The 14,130-nt window shown below is 38.6% G+C and overlaps 1 protein-coding gene across 1 annotated transcript in view; it reads left to right on the top strand.

Annotated features, from left to right (window-relative positions):
- The first annotated feature begins 7,570 nt into the window (after nucleotides 1–7,570).
- The window catches only part of crb2a (crumbs cell polarity complex component 2a), a 73,324-nt gene continuing 66,764 nt past the window's right edge, over nucleotides 7,571–14,130 (top strand). The window contains exon 1 of the mRNA XM_035141841.2: nucleotides 7,571–7,748. Within this exon, the coding sequence (XP_034997732.1) occupies nucleotides 7,691–7,748 (58 nt within the window). The 5' untranslated portion in view covers nucleotides 7,571–7,690. The remainder of the gene's footprint in view (nucleotides 7,749–14,130) is intronic.

Raw genomic sequence — 14,130 nt, 5'->3', positions numbered from 1 at the left:
CGACATGACTAGCTAGCTAGCTGTCAGTATAGCAGATTTCAGACTCTTTTTATATTTTTTATTATATATTTTTATTATTTTTTATAGCCTACATTTTTGTCTGCCTGTGTGTACATCTGTACACAGTCCAAAAGTTCTTGGGGATGCATGACAATTTGACAGGCTATTGGAGAGCATGTGAAATAAATAATGTATAGCATTTCCTCATGTTTAACATATCCATATGTCAAACCTTGTTCATATTACACCAAATGGATTCTGATGTGCATTTTCTACACATCCAGTATTTCATTTTCAAAATATTTTTTTTGTTAACTTGTTTTGTGTGTGTGTGTGTGTGTGTGTGTGTGTGTGTGTGTGTGTGTGTGTGTGTGTGTGTGTGTGTGTGTGTGTGTGTGTGTGTGTGTGTGTGTGTGTGTGTGTGTGTGTGTGTGTGTGTGTGTGTGTGTGTGTGTGTGTGTGGCGCGCCAATCTGAAATCTCGCCTAGGGCTCCAGCATTGCCAGGGCCGGCCCTGCCCCAGCTCTCTGTGAATCGCCAATCCTTGCCTCCAACTCTCGCGAGAGCGGATTCTCATTCTTCGCCTGTTCCCAGTGTTTCTTCCGTCTCTGCCCATCAGACAGAGGAACCGATGCAGCTGGGGCTCTGAGGCTGAACTTGCTTTTACTCGTTTGAAGACGTGCTTCACCACAGCTCTGGTCCTCAGGCAACTTGACCCGTCTTCCCAGTGTATCGTGGAGGTCGACGCCTCAGACACTGGGGTAGGGGCGGTTTTGTCTCAACGCTCCGGCGCAGATCTTCTGCAGTTGCCTATCACTTGCTGAGCGGAATTATGATGTGGGCAACAGGGAGTTACTAGCCGTGAAACTAGCCTTGGAAGAATGGAGACACTGGTTGGAAGGTGCAGAGCTCCCTTTTGTCGTGTGGATTGATCACAAGAATCTGGCGTACATTCAGACGACTAAGCGCCTGAACTCCCATCAGGCCCACTGGGCTCTACTCTTTGGGCGCTTTTCTTTCACCCTTCACATACCACCCAGGTTCTAAAAACATTAAACCGATGCTCTTTCCTGCCAGCTAGCGTCTTAGGAGTCTCCTACCTGCTCTGACACCATCCTGCCCCCACCCTGTGTGGTTCGAGAGGCCCAACTGATTGAGCCGGACCCTGCCCGTTCTTCAGTCGTCCAGTGGGGCCATGCCTCGCGGTTCTCCTGCCACCCTGGCATCAGTCGAACGCTCTCCCTCCTTACGCAACATTTCTGGTGGCCCACTATGGAGACCAACACCGAGCTGTTGTCTGTGCCTGTACCGCGTGTGCCAGAAGCAAGGCCTCTCACCACCCTCCTGCAAGGTTGCTCCCCCCTCTTCCCATCCCTGGATGTCCATGGTCACATATTGCACTAGACTTTGTTACTGGACTCTCTCTCTCAGAAGGTAACACAGTCATTCTAACCATTGTGGATCGGTTCTCCAAGGCTGTCCATTTTGTCCCCTTGTCTAAACTTCCCTCTGCTCTGGAAACTGCCGACCTCCTGCTCCATAATGTTTTGCGTCTCCATGGCATCCCTTCCAATATCATCTCTGATCGGGGCCCTCAGTTCATCTCTCATGTGTGGAGAGCTTTTTGCCAGGCTTTGGGGGACAAGGTCAGTGTATCTTCTGGTTTCCATCCCAGACCAATGGGCAGACTGAGAGGTTGAACCAGGATTTGGAGGCAGCCTTTCGCTGCGTCACCTCCACCAATCCATCCTCCTTGAGCTCCCAGCTGTGGTGGATTGAGTATGCTCACAACTTCCAACCAACACTATTTCCAACTCAGAAGAGAGTTATTGCAGTACCTTCTGTCCAGTCCCATCTCCAAGTTTGGAGGGAGACCCGAGCCGCCCTGCTCAGAACCGCATCCGTAAACAGACGCATCGCATCGCTGAACTAAATCCCAGGTCAGAAAGTTTGGTTATCCTCCAAAGACGTTCCACTTAAGACAGAGTCAAACTTTCACCCTGTTACATTGGCCCGTTTGAGATTAAAAGGATCAATAACCCCAACACTGTCTGACTTGTGATTCCCACCATTACTCTCCATTTCATTAAACTGTTAAACTGCATCCTTGAGTCTGTCCTGCATTCTTGGTGGTAATCTCACAATCTGGCCTCTCAAATTGTGAGATGCCTACGTTTTTGCGAAAACATTGCCGACATTCCTTGTATTTTCAGATAAAAATGTAATTTTATAACATAGTTTGGGCATTAAAATGCATTTTGATAAGATTTCTAGCTTTCACAATCTTCACCCAGTTCATGCCTATGATCTATATTTTATTAGTTATTACGAATATTTTTTCAGATCTTGCCAGAAAATGTCAGGACTGCAACGTTGCTTATCGTTGCTATGGTGATTGCTATGGACTCTGCAATCCCGTAAACCACGTAGTCGCATGTTGTTTATATCATCACCCATGCGTTGTGTCATTTAGTGAGCATGAATGTTATTCCCGTTATTTGATATTACCATTTGATGATAGATTACACGTCTAATTCCATGGATCTAAGCATTCCCCACTTAAAAGAGCACATTCATACCGAGCCGGGCACTTGGACAAACTAAATGGGAATCAAAGATCATCAAGATGTCATCTTTTGTGTTTTATTACAGTATATAGGCCTATTGTGTTTTGGATTAATTTGATATGGACTGATGATGAAGAACATTGATTCTTTTTTCTCTTTTTACATTTTTCTTATGACTTTGTATTTGTATTTCTGCTATGTACAGTTTTGTTTGTACATACTGTTATACTTCATGTGCTCTGTAATAGCAATGAGTTAAAAAAAAAACTTAAAGTTCTTATTTTATTTTGTATAACTGTATAACTGTGCAAAACAGTTAATGATAGACATACTGTTTATTGCAAGGGCTAAGGGGTAAATAAATTATATAATAAAAATAAAATGAAAGTTTTTTTTTATTGTACTATACATATATAAAACAAATGTGACTGCATTCCAATAAATACTAAGTTGACAGTAAGCTTAAGAAACAGCAAGATATATTCTTTAATCAGATTAAATTATAAATACAATTATTAGTTTATATAATAATAAGTAATATTAAAGGTCCAGTGTGTAAGATTTAGGTGAAAGGGATCTATTGACAGAAATTTAATATAAAATAATCCTAGTGACGTTTTCATGAGTGTGTTTCATCTAAATTATACAAATTGTTGTTTTATTTACCCTAGAATGGGCCCTTTTATATTGAAATACTTTAGATTTACATCAGGGGGGGTCCTCTCTATGGAGGCCGCCATGTTTCTTGTAGTAGCCCAGACTGGACAAACTAAACACCCTTTGAGTTTTTATGAAAACTGAAGGTCACCACAGGTTCTCTTTCATGTTTGGAAGGGGAGGATGAGGTGAGGGGTATTCAGCTGCAACATGAATCTTCACCACTAGATGTCACCAAATTCTACACACTGCAACTTTAAGTTATCAACAACTAATCCTAAAGTTTGGTTTACACTTTACACATCATTTAAAATAAAACAATTTATATATAATCTGTAGTTTCACTGTGCTATCTACAAAAAAGATACAAATTCTACATGTATCTTACATCAGGGGTTCCCAAACCTTTCCATGCCAAGGAACCCCATATAGAATAAGCCTCTGGCGGGGACCCCCCCAGTTGCAAACTTTTTTTAAATTATGTGTACAATATGATGGCAAATATCAAAAATCTATCACCTTATTTTTAATTATAACTATTAATCAGTCTTTTTTCTGTTCTAAACATTCCTTGTCATTTCTGTCTCAATATTCAACAGTAATATTAACAGTAAACATTTTTGTCTTTTTTGCATTTGTGTAATGATGATTGGATGAACAGACGTGTATTTAGAGGATTGACCAGATTGTTTAACTTTAACTTTCGGTTTACGATTATTGCTCATGGACTTTCAATTTATGGCCTCTTGAATCCTGATGTCTATGGTGTCTCTGAGCAAATGGTTTGGATCTCACAAATGATTCACTCTAGGGGTCTGGTCCAGAAATGAAGAGAGGATGTCTCCCACCCTAATAAAACATCAAAGAGGGTAATAAGATACCCAATGTGAGGGGGCAGTGGGTTATAAGAACAAAACTCTCATGCCTATTCTTTGCTCATTGTATATGTCATTCAGGTGATGTGTACTGTGGGTCCATCTGCAGATGTTGGATTACACTTACCGAAAGACAATTGTTTGACTTTGTGCTTGATTCACAGAAATTGCCACCACAGATCCCACCGCTAGAATCGCCAGGGCTGCTGTCTCAGCCCTTCCTTTTTTGAAATATTCATTGACCTTTGGCCCAAGCTATTAGACAAAATAAAGAGCTGAAAGGAGTCAATATAGCAAAAGAGGAACATATTATAGGACTTTTTGTTGATGATATTATTACCTTTCTCCAGAATCCAGATTCAACTCTCCCCAAACTTATGACAAGATGCACTGTATGAATGTGTGTGTGAATGGCTGAATGGTAAAAAACTGTACTGTAAAGCGCTTTGAGTGGTCATCAAGACTAGAAAAGTGATATATAAATACAGACCATACAGACCATTATGGATGTCAGGTTATAAATTGAACATCACAAAAACACAAGTGCTCCCTCTTAACTACATTCCATGCAAGTCAATCAGGCAGAAGTATCATTCAAAGTAGGAGGCAAAATCTATATGGAAGAAACTACAATATAATAAATAACAGGTTACAGAAAGATTTAAGAAAATGGATTTTAGCTCAAGAATTGAGGTCGTGAAAATGAACGTCCTGCCGAGGTTGCTGTACCTCTTCTTATCACTACCAGTCAGAATCCCAGAATCTCAGTTTATAGCCGGGAATAAGCAGATATTCATCATGCAGGTTCATCTGGGCAGGAGCAAGGCCAAGGGTAAACATTAAGACTCTCCAAATTGATAAGGAAAACGGAGGCCTGGCACTGCCAAACCTCAGAGAGTACTATTACGCTGCTCAACTGAAATACTTTGTCTATTCTTGCTCCACTGAGTATCAGGCTAGATGGAAACATATTGAGCCAAATATGGGACAAACAGTTCAGTTCGAACAGGAGAAAACTCCATTACTTAGAAAATGGGGACCTGTTCAGATATTTAATAATTAAATAATTAAATAAATTAAAGTACGATGTGTGTGAATCGCCAAAAATTACCACTTAATCCGAAATGACTGACTTCCTGTTGGGTTTGGAGCATGGGTCAGTTACACTTCTTTTACATCTGGGCATGATAAATATGCATTTTGGTAAAACGTGCAGCAGGGGCTGCTATTTAGGGGATGCCATCAAGTCAGTTAGGCATACCCATGAGTGAAAACCATTTGACACGTAAATATCTCATACATCTGAATTTTAGTTTGATTAAAAGTTAAGGCCACCAAACATGTATTTCATTCGTCAGCGGGAAGACAAATAATAATTCCTTCAATCAAATTTTATTTGTATAGCCCATATTCACAAATCACAATGTGAGAAATCCTTCTCCCAGGACTGAGAGAAGTGCAATAGATGCCGCGTGTAACTGAACGCATCAACAAAATAACAGTATTTACAACATTGATTAGAAGAAACAGTTAGTAAGATAATGTAATTTGTTCAGCTGGTTGCAGTATAAGCTTCACCACTAGAGGCTATACACACTTAAACTTCACAAGGGTTAAAATATTGAAAATGAATTCATATTTAGACAGTACTTACGTTGTTCATAAATTAAGTCATTAAAAGAGAAAAAATATAACCATGTTTAGTGTATTATAGCAGTTTTAGGGAGAGGAAAAGTTTTGTCCTCGAAATTGCTGAGAAGGCAGCGTTTTTAAAATGTGACATACACAAAAAATAACAATGCATAAAAGTCAATGTTGTTGCTTATCAGTCACATATACCAGACTGTGTTAAGCCTCCAAAACTAATGTGGAGTAACATTTTTAAAACTGGCATTTAAAGGGTTAAAATAATGCAAATTTATATTCGGTATACAAGTCTATACAAGTCTTTTTTTTTATATATAAAGCGAAAAATAATATTAATTTATTTAAAATTTCTTTTAGGGAATAGACATATTAGTTCACAAAGGTGCAAAAAGGAAGTTTTTTTTAAACATAGCCCTATGGGTTAAGTCTTGATTTTATTCATACAAGTGCATCATTATGCAAGTTTATGGGTGCAAATCTTGCCATGGGGTGTCAGGCACAGCTGGTGTTTAGGAAGAGGTGGGGGATGGAGGGATTTCAGGGAGTAACAGGTCTCTACGCAGCCAAGTGATGGATGTCTAACTACTAAGCCCCACACTACAAAGGACCCACTAGGGCAGCTGAAGACACTAATGAGCCTGTAAGTAAAACCTGGCCTGGATCCACTGGACTGCACACTATAAATACAACACAATGCTACCGGCTAATTGGTATACAAGGACATCCAGTGGATTGAGGATTCCAATGATGAATCCAATATGCTTTCAGTTAAATTAGTATGTTTAAATATACTCAAATTTGTCCTTCAAATCTTGCATGTTTTCGGACATCTCTCTGCACTGCTGTGTGCAGAATCTTGAATGTTGAGATCGTCAAGATCTAAAGAACGAAACTGCTTTGTCTCTATGAAGTAATTATTTCTCATTTCATCCATTCACAAAATATAAAATTGATGTCAATGCATCCATTTATTTTCTATGTCATTCTGTTAAAGGTCATGGGAGGGCTGGGGCAAGAGACGTGTGAGGAATACGACACCTGAACAGGGTAAACATATATAGACAGAAGCAATTCACAGTTGATTTCTCAAGACCGAACAGGGAAACCGGGTTTTATTCAAGGTAGGGTTGGTAAGTTTTTATCCTTTTTATCATATTTTTATATGCGAGACCAGCAACAGTTTTGGAACTGTTATATTTAAACTCAGTCACACTGGTTGTTATGATAATAATAAGAGTGACATATGACAATATATTATTCTTGTTTTAAATTTGATCCTTACATAAAGGGTTTTATTATAATTTATAATACATGCTCCAATTCACAAAAATAGATATATTTGTTTTTCTTTGAAGATGAAGCTATGCAGTCTGGTAAAAGGGTGCTTCTTCTATAGATGGATATTTTTTTGGGTTTTTTTTGCCGAAAGGACAAAAGGAATTCTGCGCGGGGGCATTCAATTGTTAGATGTGTCACTCCTTTTACACTGAAACCTAAATTATTGTCTTTGATCTCAAAATCCTTAAGTATAATTAAAGAATCTAGAAATACAATGTGAAATACATTTAAGATTTTCTTTAGCTTGTTAGTCAGTGTTTTTCTTTTAATATCTTTAATTTGTACTATGTTTCTTTTAATACTCTGTTTTGTGCAATTTCTCCTTTTACTCCTTCACTGACAATATCTAATTTCCAAATTTGGGATATATATTCCAATATAAAAGGTCTTGGTGAATGAGCATTAGTATTAGCAGGTGTTAGTCCAGCTCATGTTTTGCTGTTGACTCTCTGCTCTCATGGCTGATTACACTGGCTAAGTCAAGAGCAGGGAGGGCTGTCTGTTTGAGCCCAAGCATGGGCAGTATGTAGCATGCCAGCCTCTAACCACAGGGCAACATTAACACATAATTTTGTAGTCTTTCTTATTAAGGATCACTGGTTTTACCATGGAGCTGAATCTGAATCTAAAGACAGTGCTGCTTACGATGATGATGTTCAAATGGGGTGAGTATAATTAATTATAATTAACAGTTCAGCTATTTATGTTTGTGTTCAGGGTAGTTGAAGTTTCAATTTGGATGATCATCTCAACTGAATGAAGCACTGAAGGAAATGTCAGATTCTAATTCCTGATGGTAAACTCGTCAATTGCTTGTTGATTCAAGTTACAGTATAATCCTCATGTACAGGTTACATGCCCAAGAAACATTGTACCTCACACATCCTTACAGTATGCTTATAGATAAAACAAAACAATATGTTTTTTTAAATTTAATGGATTAGGATAAGGAGCTTTTCCAATCTGTTAATTCTAATCTTAAACAGTTAACAGGAGCATGTCTCAGGAACGTCATCAGTGCTCGCAGAGATACTGGTACTCTATGGTACTCTTTTTGCAATGTGCTTTATATGTTATTTCTCTCACTATATTAAGAAAATAGATGAAGGGGTGATTGGTGCATTTTGACACGAAGGAATCATAAGCATGTGCATTGCAGTTATTTTTATTACTGATGCTGTTGGACTTTTGGAATATTCAACAGTTGATGTTTGATTAGATTTGATTTATTATCGTGTATATGGTGTCATTTTAATTTACTTACTTATATTATTGGTTTGCATAAATATATATATGTGTATATTTACACAGGGCGGCTGTGGCTCAGCGAAGGGTTGTTGGTCCGATTGACTCTGCATGCTGCCCAAAGATGTGGCAAAAAAACTGCACTGTAAAGCGCTTTGAGTGGTCATCGAGCCTAGAAAAACACAATACAAATACAGACCATTGACTACTTTAAGTCTAGCATTATCTAACCAGGTTTTATTTTAGAATATAGGACATGATGGTGAATGTCCCTTGTACGTTTGAAGGTCTTCTGCACAATTTAAGTTACCATCTGCCAATAGATGTTCGCAGGAGTTAGCGGCCACCAGCAGATGTTAGGGACATAACCTCAGTTGTGCACCTTAGTGTCATCAAGTGTTTTGGCCTTGTAATCAATGATACAGGCCGAACTTGAGTGTAAGCTGAGGCTGAAGGCAGATCTGACTGGCAACTAGCTTGTATGGCAGTACTATGAAAGCCATGCGGCCCGCTCAGTAGATCAGACATCATTACCTCTATGCCTTTTGTAAAGTAAGCACTGTTCACAAGATGGAGAATATATCCCTTGTATGTTTTACCTCGCTAATTAATGCCTACCACCAGTTGATGTTAGTTGATGGTAGTGACCATCAGCAGATGTTAGGGACATATCTTCAGTTGTGTTCCTTAAGGTCATCAGGTATTTCAGCCTTTTAATCAAAAGACACCATCTTCTAAGGCAGGCCCACCACAGGTTGATCTGACCTGGATGCATGTCCCTAGCATCTTGGGGCCCAGTTGAGATCAACCTCCACAGGGCAAACCATCGCTTTCCAGCCACAATGCTCTACCTCAAATGCAATGTCTAAATACTTTTCCTCTCATTTGCTTCATCAACATTATCCTCCCAGGGTACTGTCAATTATACGAAGTAGATGACGCGCAGGGTGTTGGACCAGAGTATCAGGTCAGGTCTTAGGGGGTAGTGACAATATGTGATGGGACTGTTAACCCCTGACCCACGTCCACCAACATTTCCCAGCCAGAGACTGGGAAATGTTGGTGGACCAGGAGTGGTCAGTTGGAGGAGGCCCTCTCTGTCCCTGTTCCCCCCCAAATGTTGTTTTTTAACTGCGTTTGATGTTTTGGAGGGCAAGGCATTGGTAGCAGTTCTCTTTGTTTCTATTGTTGCTGCAAGGCATTTGAGTACCTGGTTGTGTCTCCACGTATACCTACCTTGGGAGAGACTTATTTTACAACCAGTGAGGATGTGCCTGAGGGTAGCTGGAGTTGAGCATAGTGGGCAGGATGGACCTTCATTCAGCCACTGCTGTAGGTTTTGGTGTGAGTGAAGGATGTCATAGGTTGCTCTAAGCAGGAAGCTTATCCTGCTTGCTTCAAATCCCTACAGGTTGATTTTATTTAAACTGAGTGAGTGTTGATAAACTTTGGCAAAATGTCAAATGCTAAATACTGTAGGTAGCTGTGCTTGCTAGCTATTTATCTAGTAAAATAAAACAACTACCAGCAACGATACCTATTTAACACAACACTATAACAAACACTACAGCAATTTTTAACAAAACAAGATTTAATAAGAAGAAGAATACTAATAAGAATACTAATAGACTTCCACTGTCACATATGATTAGTCATATGCATATGCATGCAGAATGACAACAAGGAACAGGGTTTTTCGTAGTTATACTGTCCAACTCGGGGTTGGTATCGCCACTGATTTTCCAAATCATTTAGACTCTGATTCACAAGGTTTTGATTCAATTTCCAATTCGATTCAATATCGATTCAGTTAATTTCATTGTACAATAACACTTTTGCTTGGATATGAAAGAAATTCTCAGAGAACTAAAGATGTATATTGTTCAAAACCTCTCACTTTGTGCATTATTGAAAATATTAAGGTAGGCCTGTCAAATTTTGTTGAGAGAGAAATTATTGTGATAAATCATATTATTGTCATCACTTTGAAACCGTTTCATACCACTGATATAATGATAATATTATAGCATAATAATAATCACCCTTACAAAGAGCAAAGAGCATTTAGTTCTAAAGAATATACAGCCTGACATTTGAATTAGAATTAAACATATTATAATATCCTAAATAAATAAAATATAATTAAAACAAACCACAAACAACCAAAACAATACATAAAATGGACTCTGTTAACAAAAATTGTTTCTGAATAAATATTTAACATTTGGCTCAGGTTAGGGTTGGGCTGACAGCCTGCAATGCACAGACTAGTGCCACCGAACTTTTTAAGCCTGCAAAATATTTTTGAATGATACAGGTGTGATTAATTTAAAATATGTAAAAAAAAATAAATTTAGGAAATGGACAAACTGTGTACACTGGGAGACTTTGGCTTGGTTGACCTCTGTGTAGTTTTTTGGTTTTTCGCACATGAAAGTAGCACCAAAAATGAAACATACTATTGTGTGTGTATGTGTGTGTGTTTGTGTGTGACCACTCTGCCTCGCTCCAGGAAAGGAGATGAGAGAAGAGCATAGACACGACTAGCTAAAATGTTTTTGTTCGTATTATGTAAACAATGGGGTCACGCATGGGAAAAAGTTTATATTAAAAGATCGATCCACCCTTCTTATGAATCGATATAGGATAATTAAAATAAAGATACATTTTAATCAGAGAATAGTTTTTTTTAAACCCAGCCCTAAGTCCAACCAGCAATTCAGACATCAGGAAATTCCAACAGGGCGAATGAAATAAACATGATTGGCAGATTCAAATAGCACAGTATAAAGTTGACCAATTGGGTGGGCAGGGTAGAAATTTGGGGGGGCCTTGCCAACCCATGCCCACTTCTAGATCCGGGCCCGATGATCAGTGAGTAAAGGTTTAATGAAAGTTTTTTTCAGATCAGTGCGGGAGACAGGCAGGAAACAGAATGATGGGCTTCAGAAAAGGCGTATGTGCCGATGTATGAACCAATCAGACAGGAGACAGGCAGACAGGACAAACCAGCTGAAAGGATTTATGCAGGGCGAACAGGCAAACTAGCTGATTAGCATCTGAGGCAAGTAGAGACAAAGAATGTAAGAACTCACATGAAGAACAGAGAAAACCATAGAATTTGAGCAAAACTACAGACCCATTTCCAACCTGCCTTTCCTTAGTAAAATTCTGGAAAAGGCCATATCAGTTGGATGAGTTCCTACTTATGAATCATATACAGGACAGATTTCAGTCTGGTTTTAGAAAGGGACACAGCACCAAAACAGCACTGCTGAGAATAATAAATTACCTTCGAGTGAGCGCAGATAAGAAAAATGCATCTATCCTGATGCTCCTCAACTTATCTGCCGCATTTGACACAGTAGATCACAAGATCCTTTTACACAGACTCGAAAGTTGGATTGGTATCACAGGACATATTTCATTAGCCTTGGTGAACATGTTTCACAAAAGCATGATAACCTTTTCGGCATTCCGCAGGGTTCCATTCTTGGTCCATTACTATTTTGCTTATATATGTTACCACTGGGAAAAATTATTAGTGACTATGGTGTGAACTATCATTGTTATGCTGATGATACTCAATTATATCTATCCGTAGTACCAGATAACTCTGATGCTCCAAACCAAGTTATGAATTGCCTCTTCAGCGTGGGAAAATGGATGAGCAACAACTTTCTAAAATTAAACGAAGATAAAAAATAAATTCTTGTAATTGGTACTGATGATCAGAGACAAAACATTATGAGCAAACTTGGAAGTCTGGTGCATCACAACAAATCAAAAGTAAAGAACCTGGGTGTTACACTTGACTCAGAACTAGATTTTAATTCACACATAAACAATGTCACAAAGATTGCCTTTTATCATTTAAGAAACATTGCAAGAGTACCTCCCTTACCTCACTCTGGAAGATGCAAAAAGTTGACTCATGCTTTCAGGTTGCTCGCCTGGACTACTGTAATGCACTATATTTAGGATTACTGGAAAAAATCCATTGATCGACTCCAGCTTGTACAAAATTCTGCAGCCAGAGTTTTAATGAGAAATAGGAAAGGAGATCACATTACTCGTTTTAGCTTCTTTACACTGGCTTCCAGTATCACTGAGGATTGATTTTAAAATTATTTTACTTGTTTTCAAGTCTCTTAATTGTACAGCATCCTCATACATATCTGATTCTTTATCGGAATATGTTCTTTTTCGGAATATGTTCCAAACCGTTCCCTCAGGTCTCGCTTAATAACCCAAAAACAAACTATAAAACGTTTGGGGAAGCTGCATTCTGTTGCTATGCACCAAAGGTTAGACACAAACTCCCACCAAACATCAGACAAGCTTCTTCTGTTGATAGTTTTAAGAAACAACTCAAGACCCATTTCTAGGATCTTGCCTTTAATTAATCGTATCTGTTTTATTTTATTATATTACATTTTTTCTTAAGTCTTTGCTTTATGGGTTCTTATTGATCTCTTAGTTCATGTCTTTGATTTTATTGTAAAGCACTTTGAGCTGCATTTTATGTGAGAAAGGTGCTGTATGAATAAAATGTATTATAACATTTATAAGCTGGATGATGGTCCAGGAGCTTGGGGGATTTGGAGGGGTGATGTCTGGAGGGCTTTTGTGACATGTTTAATTTGTGATATGGGTAATTTCTTCTTAAAACCAACTCACACAATTTTTACGAAGATTCTGGCCTTCGTCAGTATTTTTTTTATCTGGGTATTAGGTAAGAATAGAATCTATGCACACTCAAGAGCACTCTTATGCACCCTTGACCACTGACATGCTTGTTCAAAATAATAATTTTATTCTACAATTGTATGATAAGATTTAAATTATCATGATATTTTAGCATTTTTATCTTACGTTGTACACACTGGTTTTTACATATTAAAAGTGTCACATGTTCCATGGTTTTACAGCTAAAGCTTTTAGTTTAAATGTTCCATACAATTGTAGCCAATTGTGCCCTCATGAGCAGTGCACCCAGGGCACCAAATTACTCTACACTGTTGCGTGGCACGCACTGTGCTTAAAGGGAAGGATAAGGGAAGTATAAAACATCATCTGGTCGGTCAAGTCTTTCCCCGCTGCTAACACACCCACTACATCTCTATCTCTCCCTGTTTCCAGATGCACCAGGCGCATTCTGTCACCAATTGGACCGAATGTGCAGAGTCATGGTCTGTGTGCCATGGTGCACGGAAATTGGTCCTTGTGTTTTTATTGATAAGTAATTGCAAACGTTTCCCCCACAGTGTGTACTCAGAGTCAGTGCAGACAGTGTTTGTCAAACTAAAGCCCATTATAGAGACTACATCATGTGATTAAGTGAAACGGACCTGGTGAAGACCTGGTGAACAAGACCTGGTGAACTGAACTGAAGATGAAAATCTTCAGTTCAGTTCACCAGGTCTTGTTAGAAAAGAACAGATTCATATCTCCTTATTTATCTCGGCCCCACGATTAAGTCAGAATATTTTTTCCCCCAAATTAGGGATGAGCGAGTACACCATTATCTGTATCTGTAACTGTATCTGTTCAACCAACTAAATTATCTGTATCCGTATCTGTACTCGGAAGTGGGCAGGGCCTAACCGAAAGTTGGTATTTTAAGCCTGACATGGATATGTGCTGATCAGAAGTTGCTATTTTTATTGTTTATTAGAAAACTATTATATAGACAGCCTTAGAATTGAGCTTCAGATCAATGTTTTTGATCACAACAGTAAGAGAACTATTCAGAACAAGTTTTTTTTATAAAACTTCAGTGAATCAATGAACACAACACAT

The sequence above is a fragment of the Hippoglossus stenolepis genome, chromosome 18 (genome assembly GCF_022539355.2).
Source record: "Hippoglossus stenolepis isolate QCI-W04-F060 chromosome 18, HSTE1.2, whole genome shotgun sequence".
Lineage (NCBI taxonomy): Eukaryota > Metazoa > Chordata > Actinopteri > Pleuronectiformes > Pleuronectidae > Hippoglossus > Hippoglossus stenolepis.
The sequence above is the reverse complement of the archived record's forward strand: the minus strand, read 5'-3'. Positions and strand labels throughout refer to the sequence as shown.